This window comes from Nomascus leucogenys, chromosome 10 (genome assembly GCF_006542625.1).
Source record: "Nomascus leucogenys isolate Asia chromosome 10, Asia_NLE_v1, whole genome shotgun sequence".
Classification (NCBI taxonomy): domain Eukaryota; kingdom Metazoa; phylum Chordata; class Mammalia; order Primates; family Hylobatidae; genus Nomascus; species Nomascus leucogenys.
This window is the reverse complement of record NC_044390.1, coordinates 99,719,296-99,737,453: the sequence shown is the minus strand read 5'-3', so window position 1 is coordinate 99,737,453 and position 18,158 is coordinate 99,719,296. Positions and strand designations below refer to the sequence as shown.

The 18,158-nt window shown below is 49.0% G+C and overlaps 1 protein-coding gene across 2 annotated transcripts in view; it reads left to right on the top strand.

Annotated features, from left to right (window-relative positions):
• Positions 1-18,158, top strand: part of POLE (DNA polymerase epsilon, catalytic subunit) — a 62,503-nt gene that overhangs the window by 3,430 nt on the left and 40,915 nt on the right. The window contains exons 2-19 of one of the 2 annotated variants that reach the window (XM_030821730.1): positions 4,855-4,996; positions 5,447-5,527; positions 5,938-5,982; positions 6,114-6,206; positions 6,507-6,661; positions 8,460-8,601; positions 8,736-8,816; positions 9,522-9,629; positions 9,971-10,081; positions 10,351-10,436; positions 10,654-10,773; positions 12,394-12,526; positions 12,752-12,865; positions 13,190-13,402; positions 13,707-13,814; positions 16,982-17,110; positions 17,184-17,286; positions 17,425-17,571. In XM_030821730.1, coding sequence (XP_030677590.1) covers positions 4,855-4,996; positions 5,447-5,527; positions 5,938-5,982; positions 6,114-6,206; positions 6,507-6,661; positions 8,460-8,601; positions 8,736-8,816; positions 9,522-9,629; positions 9,971-10,081; positions 10,351-10,436; positions 10,654-10,773; positions 12,394-12,526; positions 12,752-12,865; positions 13,190-13,402; positions 13,707-13,814; positions 16,982-17,110; positions 17,184-17,286; positions 17,425-17,571 — 2,111 coding nt within the window. Of the gene's footprint in view, positions 1-4,854; positions 4,997-5,446; positions 5,528-5,937; positions 5,983-6,113; positions 6,207-6,506; positions 6,662-8,459; positions 8,602-8,735; positions 8,817-9,521; positions 9,630-9,970; positions 10,082-10,350; positions 10,437-10,653; positions 10,774-12,393; positions 12,531-12,751; positions 12,866-13,189; positions 13,403-13,706; positions 13,815-16,981; positions 17,111-17,183; positions 17,287-17,424; positions 17,572-18,158 lie in introns of those variants that run through there. The other variant, XM_030821731.1, reaches the window with a different exon arrangement.

Here is an 18,158-nt window from a genome sequence, read left to right as displayed (position 1 = left end):
AGTGGTAGCTCTCTGTGAATGAGAGCATATGGGGAGTACTAGGACAGTGTGATACAGTAACCGGTCAGTGGTAGCTCTCTGTGAATGAGAGCATATGGGGAGTACTAGGACAGTGTGATATATAGTAACCAGTCAGTGGTAGCTCTCTGTGAATGAGAGCTGTGTGGAGTACTAGGACAGTGTGATACAGTAACCGGTCAGTGGTAGCTCTCTGTGAATGAGAGCATATGGGGAGTACTAGGACAGTGTGATACAGTAACCGGTCAGTGGTAGCTCTCTGTGAATGAGAGCATATGGGGAGTACTAGGACAGTGTGATACAGTAACCAGTCAGTGGCAGCTCTCTGTGTGACTCTTACCCCATTTTTCAGATTTCTAACTGTCACTGGGTTAAAAGTGAGATACACAGCTCAGAGAAAGCAGTTTTGGGAGGAAATATGGTCCCAGTGAGCAGTTTTCTAGTCTACTTAATCCAACTTACTTGAGGCAAGGATATTTGGAGGACAGTGGCATAGAGGGCCATGCGGCCCCATTAAGTGGTGATGCCTCATAAATAGCACTTCATTTAGTCTTGATTTTGATAAAGATCTGGGCCTCAGAACTGAGGCTGTTCTCTAGCAAGGTTTAGAATATAGTTTTTCTGTGTTTTTGATTATGGGTGCATCCAAATATTTAAAAGATTAAACCTTTATTATACAGTATGGTGGTGTATCAGTTTCCTATTGCTGCAGTAACACATGATCACTTAGTGACTATATAAATTTATTTTCTTGCGGTTTTAGAAGTCAGAAGTCGTAATATGAAAGTGTCTGGTTGGTTATATTTATTGTGATGGTTCCAGGGGGAGAATCTGTTTCCTTGCTGCTTCTCCATCTTCAGAACCAAGGGTTGCATCTCCTCTCCCCCCTACCCTCTCTCTCTCATCCCTTTCTCCTTCCTGACTCTGGCTCTCCTGCCTCACTCCACAGGGATTCTTGTGATTACACTGCGCCCATCCAGCTAACCAGAGTCTCAAGGCCCTTAATTTAGTCAGATCTGCAAAGTCCCTTTTGTCTTGTAAGACAACATTCACAGGTTTGGGGGATTAGGATGTGGGTCTTTCCTGGGGGGGTGTCATCCTGCCTGCCTACAACAAGTGGTTATAATCTTTCGTGAGAAGTGAGGATCCTAGTCTTGGAATATGGTCATTCTGCTTTTGAGTTGAAAGTGATCCAAGGAATACCTTCAGACAAAGGAAGGGTCTTCCTTTTTTTATCTTGTTCTTTTTTTTTTTTTTTTTTTTGAGATGGAGTCTCGCTCTGTCGCCCAGGCTGGAGTGCAGTGGCGTGATCCCGGCTCACTGCAAGCTCTGCCTCCCGGATTCACGCCATTCTCCTGCCTCAGCCTCCCGAGTAGCTGGGACTACAGGCGCCCACTACCACGCCCGGCTAATTTTTTGTATTTTCAGTAGAGATGGGGTTTCACTGTGTTAGCCTGGATGGTTTCAATCTCCTGACCTCGTGATCCGCCTGCCTCAGCCTCCCAAAGTGCTAGGATTATAGGCGTGAGCCATCACGCCCAGCCTTTTATCTTGTTCTAAAAGAAAGCTGACAGGAAGGGTTTTTCTTAAGAAGCAGTTCTCTGTCTGTTTCTGTTTATAAATTAACAATTGGGGATATAATGTAATTAAAGACATGAGTTCTGCAAAGGCTTGGTTTAAATCCTAAAAAAAATTTTTTAACTGGTCTTATTTTGGATGGTTTTCTTTCTTCCTCTCTTATAAACACACCTGTAATGAACTTCTATATGTAAAATAATTGCCTTCTGCACATCAATTTCCTTGGCGTAAATTTTTAGAAGTGGATCTACAGGGTCCACGATATTTTACACAATGACACTGATAATTTAGAAACAGTCTCACCTTATGGAGAAATCTAATAGTGTCAGAAATGGAATGGTCATGTAGTTTAATCAAGAACTGGTATTCCAGGAAACATGTAATAGCAGTGAGCTGGAATCAGATCCTGGGAAATGAGAGGTGGTAGAAGGGAAGGACTGAGTGTCTGTGAGTAGTTGGGGAAAGAACACCTTTGATACCTGGATCATTGGAACAACATGTTTTGCCCTGCTTGGAAGACCACATGGATGACTTTAAGGGTAACACTGCCCAGGAGAGCAGTCTAGCAAAACATGAGACCTAGCAAATCTGTATATGCCTGCGTGGCCAAGGCCAGAAAGCAGTCGTGGGAATCTGTTGCTTCTGAAACAGGGAATATGTATTTACCACCCCCACGCATTTATTTACATTAAGATAAAAAGGCACATGAAAAGTTGAGTTTCCCAGTCAGTGAAGATTGTTCCTCTCATACAGAGCAATATGACCCATTTTTATTCACATTTGATTGTGCTGACATCTAGACAATGCACTCCAGAAGGATATGTTCTTTTTTTTTTTTTTTTTTTTTTTTTTTGAGAGAGAGAGAGAGAGTCTTGCTCTGTCGCCCAGGCTGGAGTGCAGTGGCACGATCTTGGCTCACTGCAAGCTCTGCCTCGCAGGTTGACACCATTCTCCTGCCTCAGCATCCCGAGTAGCTGGGACTGCAGGCACCCACCACCACGCCTGGCTAATTTTTTGTATTTTAGGTAGAGATGGGGTTTCACCGTGTTAGCCAGGATGGTCTCAATCTCCTGACCTCGTGATCTGCCCGCCTCGACCTCCCAAAGTGCTGGGATTACAGGCGTGAGCCACTGCGCCCAGCCTACATTTTAAAGATATATTTTGCTGCAGCAGGTATTTCTGTAACCCTGATTAGTTCACATGCAACAGGTAAATAGGAAAATTATGTTAGTAAAATGTGGTAATTGTATCAGCTCATTTATAACTTTTCCTAGGCAAGGGGAATCAGAATAGAGGAGTAGAATTAGAATTACATTCTTTCATAGGAAAGGAAAAAGCTCTTAGTTGGAGTGTTGCACAGATATGTGTCTTGTTGGCTCTATGTTTCAAAATTTCATGAGTTCCTATACTTGGGCTCCCTCTACAGAGAGGCACATCCTTGGCCTTGCACAGTTCACAGCTTGTGGCAGGTTATTCTTTTCTCCTGTGCTCAGAGGTCCACTTGGATCTTCATCGTCTTAGTGATCATAAGGTAGCATCTCCACTCTCTAGTTTTGAAGCATTTAAGAAAATAAAACAACCTTTTTTTTTTGAGACAGAGTCTCGCCCGGGCTGGAGTGCAGTGGCACGATCTTGGCTTACTACAACCTCTGCCTCCCAGATTCTAGCAATCCTCCTATCCCAGCCTCCCAAGTAGCTGGGGCTACAGGTGTGTGCCACCACACCCAGCTAATTTTTGCATTTTTAGTAGAGACGGGGTTTCACTATGTTGGCCAGGCTGGTCTCAAACTCCTGGCCTCAAGTGACCCACCCTCTTGGCCTCCCAAAGTGCTGGGATTACAGTTGTGAGCCACTGCGCCTGGCCCTCAACCTTTTTTTGAGGTAATTGTAGATTGATTCTCATGCACTTGTTAGAAATGATAGAGATTCCTGTATCACTTCACCATAACATCTTGTGTAACTAGAGTACAATTGTCACAACTAAGAAATTGACATTGAGACAACCCATGTATTTTATTTTATTTTATTTTATCTTATTTTATTTTATTTATTTTTTTGAGACCAAGTTTCACTTTTGTCACCCAGGCTGGAGTGCAGTGGCGCAATCTTGGCTCACTGCAACCTCCACCTCTAGGGTTCAAGTGATTTGCCTGCCTCAGCCTCCTGAGTAGCTGGGATTATAGGCCCACCCCACCACACCCAGCTAATTTATTTATTTATTTATTTAATTTATTTATTTTTATTTTATTTTATTTTTTTGCCGGAGTCTCGCTCTGTTGCCCAAGCTGGAGTGCGGTGGCGCGTTCTCGGCTCACTGCAAGCTCCGCCTCCCAGGTTCATGCCATTCTCCTGCCTCAGCCTCCTGAGTAGCTGGGACTACAGGCGCCCACCACCATGCCTGGCTGAGTTTTTGTATTTTTAGTAAAGACAGGGTTTCACCGTATTAGCCAGGATGGTCTTGATCTCCTGACCTTGTGATCCGCCCGCCTCGGCTTCTCATGGTGCTGGGATTTAATTTTTTGTATTTTTAGTAGAGATGGGGTTTGGCCATGCTGGCCAGGCTGGTCTCGAACTCCTGACCTCAGGTGATCCACCTGCCTTGGCCTCCCAAAGTTTTGGGATTACAGGTGTGAGCCACTGCGCCTGGCCTGACAATCTGTCTGTTTTATTCAAATCATGTCAGTGTTACATGCACTCTCATGAGCCACTGCGCCTGGCCAGTTTTATGCATTTTTAGTGTCCCAAGAGGCAACAGTGTCTAGCCATGATGACTGTTTTTGTTAGTATTCTGGTTATAAAGTTGAACAGGTTTTGAAGGGCCTGCCCTAATTGTGTTTTTCCAATGAGTCCTTTTATTTTAATGAGCCTTTTTGCCAAGCTCGGGGTTTTTCAGGAATATATATATACCCTGTCATATCTGAAACACACTAGGTGGGATGAGGGTTACAGAAGTAGGTGGCAATCGGATCACAAGGTCAGGAGATCGAGACCATCCTGTCTAACACGGTGAAACCCCATCTCTACTAAAAATACAAAAAATTAGCCAGGCGTGGTGGCTGTTGCCTGTGGTCCCAGCTACTCGGGAGGCTGAGGCAGGAGAATGGCATGAACCCGGGAGGCGGAGCTTGCAGTGAGCTGAGATCGCACCACTGCACTCCAGCCTGGGCGACAGAGCAAGACTCCATCTCAAAAAAGAAAAAAAGAAAAAGAGGTAGGTGGCATTACAAACTAAGCACTGGGTTCCCTTCTTTCACTCAGGGATGATGGCGCCACTTCCTCAGTCTCGGCACTCAAGCGCCTGGAACGGAGTCAGTGGACAGATAAGATGGATTTGCGGTTTGGTTTTGAGCGGCTGAAGGAGCCTGGTGAGAAGACAGGCTGGCTCATTAACATGCATCCTGTAAGCACTAGGTCCTTCTTCTACCCAGGAGTGTGGCTGCACCCCTTCTTGTCATAGCATGGTCCTTGTCTAAAGAGTGGGGGACACATGAGCGAACTTTGAGTGAGTCAGGTGGGAGATGTGAAGGTTCCCAGCTCTCCTTTCCTCTTTAACGTCATTGAGGGCCACAAAGAGGCCACTGTGAGAAGCCGGAGGTGATGGGCATCTCTTTTAGCCATCAGAATAAAGCTTTCAAGGATTATGAGGGAGAAATTGAGAGAAATCCCCATTTGGAGGCTGTTACAATGTGGTTCTTGTGAATAAGGCTGCTAGTGTTAATGTAGGGATGGAGTAAAGACCTAGATGAGAGGGTTTGTTTCTAAAGTGCTCAGTTTCCCAAAAGGTAGGAGGAAAGTTTCTTTAACTGTGTAGAGGATGAACTTGTGTCTATGTTGACTGATTCTCTTGTAGACCGAGATTTTAGATGAAGATAAGCGCTTAGTCAGTGCAGTGGATTACTACTTTATTCAAGATGACGGAAGCAGATTTAAGGTAAGCCCCTGACTGCAACAAGCTAAAACCCACTTTAATTGAGCAGCTTGATGCAAAATGAGGGGTGTTCATTTAGCTCTGTGACTGTCAGGGAGGGCGTGGGAGGCTTCCAGTGCACAGCAGCCCATAGCCTACCAGAACTCAGGCCCCTGGAGGCCCCATCAGTCATCAGGTAAGATGTCCTGAGAGAAGTCAGTTCAGGAAGACTCTGAATGGTGAACAGTATTGTGTCTTTCAGATTCTTGCCCCTGTGAAAAGTGCACATTCTGACTTCCTATTATGCTACCAAGGTTAAGGCTACCCTGGCCCTAGGCTGTTCATGGGATATAGGAGCAAGCAATGTGTTTTTACTTTTCTCTCTCCCTTTTTTCTTTCTCATCTCCCCTGGATGGGTTGGTGACTCTTAACAGGTGGCCTTGCCCTACAAACCGTATTTCTACATTGCAACTAGAAAGGTAAGTGTGTTTTATAGATTCAGGTCAGACGACCTGTGTGTCATTCTGTGGTGGGCTTTGCAACTGGGAAATAGGCAAGGAAGGAAATGTATTTTACCAATGGAAAGCCTTTTCATTCTGATCCTGATTAGGGTTGTGAGCGAGAAGTTTCATCTTTTCTCTCCAAGAAGTTTCAGGGCAAAATTGCAAAAGTGGAGACTGTCCCCAAAGAGGATCTAGACTTGGTGAGTATCACCCAGACTTTCCAGGGGTAAATGAGGCCAGAGTCTACATTGTCCATGGCAGGTGGGATTGGAAGAGGTAGAAATTCAGGTCATCTATTGGGTGATGGGGCGGTGTGGCGATGGTCTATAAAATTCCTTTCAAAGAGCTCTAGTGGTGTTAGTTGGTGCCACTAACAGTTGGACAAGTTGCCTTGAAGTCGCCAACTCTTTGTCTTGTGTGTTTACCTTTGAGTGTTTACCCTCTCACCCATAAAGTCCTATTTCTCTTGAACCAATGAGCGTGATCTCTTCGCATTATAGCCAAATCACTTGGTGGGTTTGAAGCGAAATTACATCAAGCTGTCCTTCCACACTGTGGAGGATCTTGTCAAAGTGAGGAAGGAGATCTCCCCTGCTGTGAAGAAGAACAGGGAGCAGGATCATGCCAGCGACGCGTACACAGCTCTGCTTTCCAGGTAAACTTTGCTCTTGTGAGCAAAGCATCAGCTGGTTCAGAACGACAAGATGGATAGGAGACAAGAACACGTAGCAATAAAGTTACCTCAATGGCTGGCTCTGTTTGATACGGAAAACTTGAGCAATTAGGTAGAGATTTCTGTACGTTCTGTGTTAAATAAACAGTGGCCTCCCAGGTTATATTTTATGTGTTAGCTCTCTTTTCCAATGGAGGGGTGGGTTTATGGCTCTAAAATTGAGTGGCTGTAATAGTAAAGTCACCTTAGAAGGGAAAAGATCCCTCATCCTACTGCCCTAATACAGTCCATCTATGAATTTCATTAAGTGCTGAGATTTACACAGCACATCTCCAGAGAACCTTGGGTATCGTCCACAGAAATTTAAGTCTAGAACACTAAACACTGTTCATCAAGTATTTGAGCATCAACAATAATAGGATGCAAAGTAACAGATTAGGAAGAGAAAATCTTGAGTAATGAAGTTTGGATGACTTCGGAAGAACCTACCTTACCCTCTGACAAAAGAGGATCAGTTTGGGATGCTGAACATTTCTACAGTCCCTACCCGGAGTCCGCCTTCCCTGGCAATGCCACAAGTTACTTTTTGAAATATTGGAAGGTGTGATCAGAGACTGAGTCCTCAGAGGCTTGAGCCATATCTGAGACTCGTCTGTCTTTTTCCCCCCGAATAGCCCGTTTGGTATTTGAGCTTATAGGCCAATAGTGGCCGCAAGGGTGGGCCACTTCTTTAGACATGGCAGAGACCCATGCATAGGCTGTGTGGGGCCCAGGCCTGCTCTTCAGCCTGCATGATGCAGCCTCCTGAGTATCAGGACCATGGTGGGATGGTCAAGCCTGGCTCTCCTGACTGGCAGCACTTAATGTTTTCTTTCTTTTTTCTTCTATTTACTTATTTATTTTGAGACAGGGTCTTGCTCTGTTGCCCAGGCTGGAGTGCAGTGGTGCAATCATAGCTCACTGTGGCCTCGAACTCCTGGGCTCAAGCAATCCTTTCACCTCAGCCTCCTGAGTAACTGGGATCACAGGTGTGTACCCCATGCCTGGCTAATTATTATTATTTTTTTTTTTTTTTTTTTTTTTTTTTTTTGTAGAGATGAGTCTCCCTATGTTGCCCAGGCCTGTCTTGAACTCCTGGGCCGAAGCGATCCTCCTGTCTCCCAGAGTGCTGGGATTAGAGGCATAAGCCACCATGCTTGGCCCTCTTTTTTTTTTTTTTTTTTTTTCAGTTGAGGTGTAACTCACACATATAAAATGCATACATCTTACACTGAATTTTCTCCTGTCTGTAGGGTTATCATCCAAGCTATTCTTTATTTTTTTGAGATGGAGTCTCGCTCTGTTGCCCAGGCTGGAGTGCAGTGGCGCAATCTCGGTTCACTGCAACCTCCGCCTCCCGGGTTCAAGTGATTCTCCTGCCTCAGCCTCCCAGGTATCTGGGATTACAGATGTGCGCCACCACGCCTGGCTAATTTTTGTATTTTTAGTAGAGATGGGGTTTCGTCGTGTTGGCCAGGCTGGTCTCAAACTCCTGACCTCAGGTGATCCACCCTCTTTGCCTCCCAAAGTGCTGGGATTACAGGCGTGAGCTGCCACGCCCAGCCCAGTCCAAGCCATTCTTAAAGGAAGGACTGCCCTGGTCATTGAAACCACATCAATTTACCTTTTGTGTTTCCTCAGTTTGAACTCTGGTCTCACCTCTTTCTACTGAGTTGGAACTCTGGTCTCACCTCCTCCAGACCCTGGCAGCTGAGTTAGTTGCTGTCTTGTTAATTCCTAGTGTTCTGCAGAGGGGCAGTGTCATTACTGATGAAGAGGAAACCTCTAAGAAGATAGCTGACCAGTTGGACAACATTGTGGACATGCGCGAGTACGATGTTCCCTACCACATCCGCCTCTCCATTGACCTGAAGATCCACGTGGTGAGTGGGGCAGGGTTGGGTTGCTGCTCACATGAATTTCCTAACAGCCAGGAGATGATCATTATGGGTGAATCCACAGAGGAATAGACTTTCCTGGATGTAGAACTCTAGTTAACACACTGTGTGTTTTGCAGGCTCATTGGTACAATGTCAGATACCGAGGAAATGCTTTTCCGGTAGAAATCACCCGCCGAGATGACCTTGTTGAACGACCTGTAAGTTTTGCTCATATTACCTTCATCTTAAAATTTCTGGTTTTCTGGAGAGAATATTCTTCAGTGCTGAAGAGTGAATTCGACTCAAAGATATGTTTGCTGCTTTTCCCCCAAATACTTTATTAAAGGAAATATGGAGTTAGAATTTTTCATCAGTTTCTGACAGTATCATTTCCTTTTTTGTTGTACATCACTGCATGACATCAGTATTTGAGCTAGACAGGATTTGGACATTTGAGGGAAAGCTGGGACTTCCATTTGGGTAGTTGATAGTGAAGGGACATGGTGAAAAATGGATTTGTAACTAGAAGGCCTTGGTTCGAACATGACTGGTGTTGGGAAAGTCTTTGTATTCAGTTTTCTCTTTTCCGAAATCAAGATATCATCTCTGTGCCATAATTACCTTTCAGAGTTGTCATAACCACCAGAATGAGGTGATGTCTTTTAAAGAGTTTTTCTCCTAAAGTTCTGTGATTTTAGGCTTGTCCTGTGATCAGCTGCTCTCTTAGGTGTGTAAGTTTTCATACCATAGGGAGTCGTGATACTCTTGATGTAGGTTGGTCAGTCTTAGGGTCCCTCTCCCAGCTCTAGAGCCTTTTGACTCTTTTGACAACCAGAGGGAGGTAGAGCAGGCTGGGGGTGGGTCTTCAGGGAGGCCTAATGGGGAGTTTAGAGCTTGGCTTTATGCTTATTTTGTCCCCACAGGACCCTGTGGTTTTGGCATTTGACATTGAGACGACCAAACTGCCCCTTAAGTTTCCTGATGCTGAGACAGACCAGATTATGATGATTTCCTACATGATTGATGGCCAGGTGAGCAGGTGGCTTCTGGGAAGTAAGCTCCTGGGATGGGGACCTTGTCTGGTCCCCATACTAGAGCAGCATCTGCCCCACTGTTAGTATTTGTTGAGTGAATAATGAGTTAGTCCAGGAATGGGAGCAACCAAGGCGTTCTGACCTCCAGCTGTACCCTCCCCTTTCCAGTGGGAATCCAGACACGGAGGGTCTCTTCTCAGGAAGCTTAAAGTGCTTTCACATTGCTGTGGACTTCTTTGTAGTGAGAATCTCTAGGCAGAATGTGTGGGCAGGGTGGGGACGCCATGTCTTGGCTTTGCGGCCTCTGACTTGTGCTGATTGCTAATGAACTTCGCTAGGGCTACCTCATCACCAACAGGGAGATTGTTTCAGAAGATATTGAAGATTTTGAGTTCACCCCCAAGCCAGAATATGAAGGCCCCTTTTGTGTCTTCAATGAACCCGATGAGGTAAGGAGGTATCACTTGGGAAACTACCCAGTATTGTGGGAAGAATGGACATGCCGATCTTTCCAAGGCCTCAGGCATTCTGTCAGATCAGAATTGCAGCTCCATGAGCTTCGTTCTCAGGGTGTGACCCTCTTTTCTGCCAGAGATGGGTTGGGGGGCAGGAATAAGGGCCAACATGAGGCTGCTGCTTCTGAACTTTGGGAGAGGAATTTGGAAATAGCTTGAAGAAGAGAAAGAGCAGACCTCTGACTGCTGTGACTTGGGTTCAGGCTCATCTGATCCAAAGGTGGTTTGAACACGTCCAGGAGACCAAACCCACCATCATGGTCACCTACAACGGGGACTTTTTTGACTGGTGAGTCTGTGTCTTCTCTGTGAGTAACTGGGCAGCGTTTGAGAGGGAGGGCGTTGCGTGGTGCGGGGGCGCTTCCCATGTCGACTTAGGAGGTGGCTCCTGGGTTCACTCTGCACCTCCCCTGTCTGGGTTCCTCCCTGGGTCTGAGGGAGGCATGGAGAAAGGGGAATTAGAGCCTGACCTGCCCACTTGCTTGTCTGTCCTCTTTCCAACCCAGGCCATTTGTGGAGGCTCGGGCAGCAGTCCACGGTCTGAGCATGCAGCAGGAGATAGGCTTCCAAAAGGACAGCCAGGGGGAGTACAAGGCACCCCAGTGCATCCACATGGACTGCCTCAGGTAGGGGCCACAGAGCAGCACGGCTCCTCACTGCTGTCTGTGAGTGCGATCTGAAGGCCTCTTGCAGACTGTGCTGTCGCCACATCTCATGGGAGGAGGGTGGCCTCCGAGAGGCCATTTCAGGTCACCCAAGTGGATGGCGGCTGCAGCCCTGCTGGGGCCCGGAATGTGCTGTCTTTGACTGTTGACTGACAGTTCATCAGTGACCAGGCACATTGAGCATCAGCCTCTAGGGTGGGGAAGCCGCTGGGAAGACGCACTCAGCTGACAGGTCCCAGACCTAGGACCTCATGGAGCTGCTCTGCCCAGGCAAGGTTGGGATGTGGCAGCCCGGCTGCCTCACAGGACAAGCCTCACGGGACAACCACAGATTCCAGATGAGCTGGGGTGGGAGGCAGCTCAGAGCTTCAGAGAGTCACGGCGTTCGGGGGCTCTGACATGTCTGGTTGGGTAGACAGGTGGATGTGGAAATGCCAAGAGAAGGAGACTGGAAGGGAAGGGAGGGAGGGAAGGAAGGGAATGGAGGGTCCTCCATGGCCTCTGTACTCTGCACAGTGCCACTGGGGCTCTTGAAGCCTGAATGCATTTCTGTTTAGCTCTGATGCTCAGCACTTGGCTTGGAGAGGGAGGCCAGGAGGCTGGGGCTGGTTTAGCATGTGACGGTGTGACAGTCCTGATCCAAGGCAGGGAGTGAGGGTTGTGAGGATTCAGGGTCTGCCATGTGGGGCAGGGGGAGGCCCAGGGATGCTGGTTCTCAGGGAGGGAGTGGCACCTGGGGTTTTTGTGCCATCCATGGAGACAGGGAATGGGTAGAGAAGGGGCTTGAGGTAGGAGGTGACCCTGCTACCGATATGCTAGCCTGGAAGCCCCACCCATATGGGGGCCCTGAAGACCACCATGAGGCTTGGTTTGGGCTCACACTGGATTGGGATTCACTGGGATGCGGGTGGGTCTTGGTGAAAGCTGGGGTGGTGGATGAACTGAAGGCAAGAGGTAAAGTGAGAGAAGAGGGCCACAGGGTGGAGGCTGTGGGGGGCGGAGACCGGACATAACCCCTGGACAGCTGCTCCAGGGAATGCGTCTGTAGGGAGGAGGTAGAGACAGGTTCCGGGTAGGGTGTGGGGGCCTTCTTTTCTTAATTTTTATTTTTTATTTATTTTTTAAATTTTTATTCTTCTTGGCATCTGATCACATCTTGCCTTCTATTAAAGGAGGGTGGGCTTGAGTGTTTCCGTGCTGAAGGGACACTGAGGAGAGAAGCTCAGTGTGGTTGATAGAACTAGGCCCCAGGGGTGCAAACCTGAGCTCTGGGGGAGAGGTCCAAAGAGGTGGGGCGCCCATTGGAGAGGCCACAGGCTCTGCTGTGGGTGGGAGGAAGGCCAGGGCCAGAAGGAGCAGTCCTGGTGCTTCCTTATGTTGTGGATAGGTCTGTGAGATTAACTAGATCCTGATGAAGGGTTTTCATGAGGGGCCTACACCATGTGGGGCCTTGGTGTGAGGCTCCTGGGTGCCTGTTAGGACCTTGCATCTGTCTGTGTGGTGCCCAGTTTTGTCAGTTCTCAGGGGTTCCCAGGCTGCATGTTAGAATCGTCCTGGCTTCTGTTCTCATTCTCCTTCCAGGTGGGTGAAGAGGGACAGTTACCTTCCTGTGGGCAGTCATAATCTCAAGGCGGCCGCCAAGGCCAAGCTAGGCTATGATCCCGTGGAGCTAGATCCAGAGGACATGTGCCGGATGGCCACCGAGCAGCCCCAGGCACGTAAGCCACATCCCGGCTCCCCCTGCTGCCGTGTGCACGCATGTATGCCAGCCCGCTCCACCCAGCAGGCTGTGTCTCCGGGACACACGTGTTTTGTCCTGTGCCCGTCTCCTTACTGTGTGTGCGGCAGGCTGGTCAGGCCAGGCTTTGCTTTCTGTGCTTCACACTTGACCCTGGGCTCTTGATTTTGATGGCCCTGCTCTCTGGCATTCTCTCCTCAGACTCTGGCCACGTATTCTGTGTCAGATGCTGTCGCCACTTACTACCTGTACATGAAGTACGTCCACCCATTTATCTTCGCTCTGTGCACCATTATTCCCATGGAGCCCGATGAGGTGAGTATCTTCTGTCCTGTCGGCACCCTGGCCTCCTGATCCCTTGCCCCATTCCAAATGCACTGGAGCTGAATGGAGGTGGACGTCTCAGGAGTGCTGGCGCCAAAGGCGGCAGTAGAATTCTGGTATGTGACGTCAGGGATGTCCTTTGGGAATTCTCTGGTCCTGGTGTGAGGAAGGAACCACAGGAGGCAGAATTTGCAGCCATTTACTACGAGGTTTTCTCTCCTTTCACACTGAAGTTCAGCTTAGGTTCCTGGACTTTGCCTGCAAGTCAGGGCCTTTGGTGTTGCTTTTGGCTGGAAGCCTTGGTTTCTCTTGCAGGTGCTGCGGAAGGGCTCTGGCACGCTGTGTGAGGCCTTGCTGATGGTGCAGGCCTTCCACGCCAACATCATCTTCCCCAACAAGCAAGAGCAAGAGTTCAATAAGCTGACGGACGACGGACACGTGCTGGACTCTGAGACCTACGTCGGGGGCCACGTGGAGGCCCTGGAGTCTGGGGTCTTCCGCAGCGATATCCCTTGCCGATTTAGGATGGTGTGCTTCTTCCCTGGGATTCAGTTTCTTCCCACTTTTGGGCTGTGGTAGGACCCAGAAGCTGCAGGGGCTGAAATAAAGCCCCTTCTCCCCATCCTGTCCCATGGCCCCTCACTGGGTGTGGCTTCTCTGGCCCAGCTTCCCCCCGGGGCTTCTTTAGGGCAGTGCACTGCAGAGTGTGCACGTGAGTCCTTCCGGAGCTTTCTCGGGCACATCCTGCCACGTGCAGCCACAGCGTCAAACCTGAGGTGGGCTAGTGTGGGTGTGTTTCCCCTCTGACCCCGTCATCTCACTGTCGTGCTAGAATCCTGCCGCCTTTGACTTCCTGCTGCAGCGGGTTGAGAAGACCTTGCGCCACGCCATTGAGGAAGAGGAGAAGGTGCCTGTGGAGCAAGTCACCAACTTTGAAGAGGTAACCGTCTGGGAGGCAGGAAGAGCTAGTCTGTTTGGCGCCTTCTTCACAGACCACGTCTTTCAGCATTACGTTTATTGTGCACCTGCTGCGTGTAGTGCCGTGGACGGATGACACAGGGTCTCTGGTGGGACAGGGCAGTCACGGTTGTGACGTATGATGCTGTCACAGGGTCGGAGGGCTTCATGAGAGGTGGGGTGTGAGCTGCTCCTGAAATGCAGTGACATGGAAGGTGGGTCCTGGTGGGATGTATCCCATGTCCCGTTTTAAGGCATTAGGACTTTATAGGTATTGGGGAGCCATTGGAGGTTTTAAATTTTATTTACTTTTTGTTGTTGAGACTTAAAAATGACAGTAAATTCCTACAAATGACAGGATTAGTGACTGTAAAATCTGTTCACATAATGGTTAGAAAGCACACTTACAAAGTGTGTTACGTGACTGGAGAGGGAGACACCAGTTCTTCTGTGATCCCCGTTTCTCAGGACGTGGCACATCTCAGGTCTTTTTTTTTTTTTCCTTTTTGAGATGGAGTCTCGCTGTTGTTGGCCTGGGCTGGAGTGCAATGGCATGATCTTGGCTCGCTGCAACTTCCACCTCCTGGGTTCAAGCAGTTCTCCTGCCTGAGGCTCCCCAGTAGCTAGGATTACAGGCACCCGCCACCACGCCTGGCTAGTTTTTGTATTTTTAGCAGAGACAGGGTTTCACCATGTTGTCCAGTCTGATCTTGAGCTCCTGACCTTGTGATCCGCCTGCCTTGGCCTCCCAAAGTGCTGGGATTACAGGTGTGAGGCACTGCGCCCGGCCTGTCTCAGGTCTTTATATCAGGCACTGTGCTGCACTACATCATGTTCAGTGCGGTTGCTGGTTTAGAGTTTTTAACAGTTTTCACATTGATGCCAAGAAGCTTTTTTTTTTTTTTTTTTTTTGAGATGGAGTCTTGCTCTGTCACCCACACTGGAATGCAATGGCACGATTTCGGCTCACGGCAACCTTTGCCTCCTGGGTTCAAGCGATTCTCCTGTCTCAGCCTCCTGAGTAGCCGGGATTACAGGGGCCCACCACCATGCCTGGCCAATTTTTGTATTTTTAGTAGAGATGAGGTTTCACCATGTTGGCTAGGCTGGTTTCGAACTCCTGACCATAAGTGATCTGCCCACCTCAGCCTCCCAAAGTTCTGGGATTACAGGTGTGAGCCACCATGCCTGCCCTCAAGAAACATCTTATAATACATTCAGTAGTCAAAATTTAAACAAGAATATGTGTACACTCTTGGCAAACTGTGAAGCACTATTTGGCTGTTGTCAGCCACATCTATTATTATATTTCAGGGAACTCTCATGAACCGATCAGGAAGAGAGCCTTGTCTGAATAACAAATAGGAGTTAAAGAATGTCAGCCATGGCCGGGCACGGTGGCTCACGCTTGTAATCCCAGCACTTTGGGAGGCCGAGGCGGATCATGAGGTCAGGAGATTGAGTCCATCTTGGCTAACACAGTGAAACCCTGTCTCTACTAAAAAAATACAAAAAAATTAGCTGGGCGTGGTGGTGGGAGCCTGTAGTCCCAGCTACTCAGGAGGCTGAGGCAGGAGAATAGCGAGAACCCGGGAGGCGGAGCTTGCAGTGAGCTGAGATCGCACCACTGCACTCCAGCCTGGGCAGCTGGAATCCCAGCATTTTGGGAGGCTGAGGTGGGCAGATTACCTGAGGTCAGGAGTTTGAGATCAGCCTGGCCAACATGGAGAAACCCCGTCTCTACTAAAAATACAAAACAAAAATTACCCAGGCGTGGTGGTTTGACGTCTCAGCCAGAGTTTCACTCTTGTTGCCCAGTCTGGAGTGCAATGGCGCGATCTCGGCTCACCGCAACCTCCGCCTCCTGGGTTCAAGAGATTCTCCTGCCTCAGCCTCCTGAGTAGCTGGGATAACAGGCACTTGCCACCACGCCCGGGTAATTTTTTTTTGTATTTTTAGTAGAGACGGGGTTTCTCCATGTTGGCCAGGCTGGTCTCGAACTCCCGACCTCAGGTGATCCGCCTGCCTCGGCCCCCCAAAGTGCTGGGATTACAGACGTGAGCCACCGCGCCCGACCTAGAAGCAGATACTTAAAGTCTTTAAGAAACAGTGACATGGGCAGGTAGAGTGAGGCTGGAAGTGTGGTAGATGTAAGGATGCCAGGCTCCCTGGTGAGTGAGGAAGGGAGCTCCGTGGATGTGAGGACGCCCTTGAAAAGGAAGCCCAGGGTCACCTTTGTGTCCCTGAAGGGTCACCTGTTGGGTGGAGGGTGGCTGGGGGGATGTCAGCAGGGGCTCACAGCCACGTGGGGCATGTCCAGGTGGTGTCCCCACCATGGAAACTTGGCCATTCACTTGTCCCAGCCCATCCTCCCCTTGGACTGGACAGCCTTTCAGAACACGCCATTACTGGGCAGGGAAGGGTGCAGTGGAAGCTCTTCCCCGGCTGATTCGTTTACTTATAATTCAAGTAGAAACAATAGGTGTTACTGTTGTGGTATTTCCTGTTCTATGGGATAGATATTATTCCTTGTAATCACTTTTCTCTTAAAATTTTAGGTGTGTTTTCTATTTTTACTACTTTGGAGGGTTTTAAGGATTTTTCTTTTTCTTTTTTTTTTTTTTCTGAGACAGGATCTGGCTCAGTTGCCCAGGCTGGAGTGCAGTGGTGCAATCTGGGCTCACTACAGCCTTGACCTCAGGGGCTCAAGCGATTCTTCCACCCCAGCCTTCCGAGTAGCTGGGACTACAGGTGCCACCGCCACACATGGCTAATTTTTTATTTTTTATAGAGACGGGGGTCCCACTGTGTTGCTCAGGCCAGTCTCAAACTCCTGGGCTCAAGTGATCCTCTGGCCTCGGTCTCCAAAATTGCTGGGATTACAAGTGTGAACCTCTGCACCTGGCCTAAGAATTTTTTTAATACTAAGGAGAGTTTGGTGTTCGAGTAATTTTCTAATAACTCCACCAAATTTAATGTATTTCATAGAAATGATGGCAACCCTTCTTAACTTTTTTCTTCTGGCTAGTTTTTGCTCTATTTATATATTTTTCAGCTTTTTCCTCTCCTGAATGTCTAAAAGGGGTTGGTGAACTGCACACGAGGCAAGCTTGGTCACCAGCCTCGACTGAGTTTCACTTTTCTCTGCAGGTGTGTGATGAGATTAAGAGCAAGCTTGCCTCCCTGAAGGACGTTCCCAGCCGCATCGAGTGTCCACTCATCTACCACCTGGACGTGGGGGCCATGTACCCCAACATCATCCTGACCAACCGCCTGCAGGTGAGACTTTACTTCCCGCGTCAGAGTCGGAGCTCTCTCTGCCCAGCCCTAAGTGCTTTCTCACCCCTTGCAGCCCTCTGCCATGGTGGACGAAGCCACCTGTGCTGCCTGTGACTTCAATAAGCCTGGAGCAAACTGCCAGCGGAAGATGGCCTGGCAGTGGAGGGGCGAATTCAGTGAGTGTTGGCTGCTTGGGTGGGCACTCGGTGGGAAACGGGTGGGTGAGTGTCGGCCACCTTTCCCCACACACACTCGGTGGGAAGCCGGTGTGTCTGTGCCTCCTTTTGAACTTGCCCCCATTGCCTCCTTCCCAGTGCCAGCCAGTCGCAGCGAATACCATCGGATCCAGCACCAACTGGAGTCAGAGAAGTTCCCCCCCTTGTTCCCAGAGGGGCCAGCTCGGGCCTTTCATGAACTGTCCCGTGAGGAACAGGCAAAATACGAGAAGAGAAGGCTGGCGGGTGAGTGCCTGGGCATGGTCGCAGCTGTAAAGATGTGGCTCCTGCTCCCACTTTCTGTTCTTGCTGGGCTGCATTGGTCCATCCCAGATGGGGCCGCAGAGGTGTTGTCACAGCAGACCGGAAGCTGCTCTGGGTCACTGTAAGCTGTGCTCTCACTGCAGGGTCCTTTATTTGCTTCCCCTTCTGCAGGTGTTAGAGACTGCTGTTCTGTGGTCTTGGGGTATTTGGCCTGTTCCTACCCCTGGGCTGTCCTATTTCTTTCTTCCTTTTTTTTTTTTTGAAATGAGGTCCCACTTTGTCACCCAGGCTGGAGTGCAGTGGTGTGATCTTGGCTCACTGCAGCCTCAACCTCCCAGGCACCGGCAATCCTCCCATCTCAACCTCCTAAGTAGCTGGGACTACCGGTGTGCGCCACCATGCCTAGCTAATTTTTTGTATTTTTTGTAGAGATGGGGTCTCACCATGTTGCCCAGGCTGGCCTCGAACTCCTGGGCTCAAGTGATCCACCTGCCTCGGCCTCCCAAAGTGCTGGGATTACAGGTGTGAGCCACCGTGCCCGCCCACCTTTTTCAGTATGAGAGACTAGC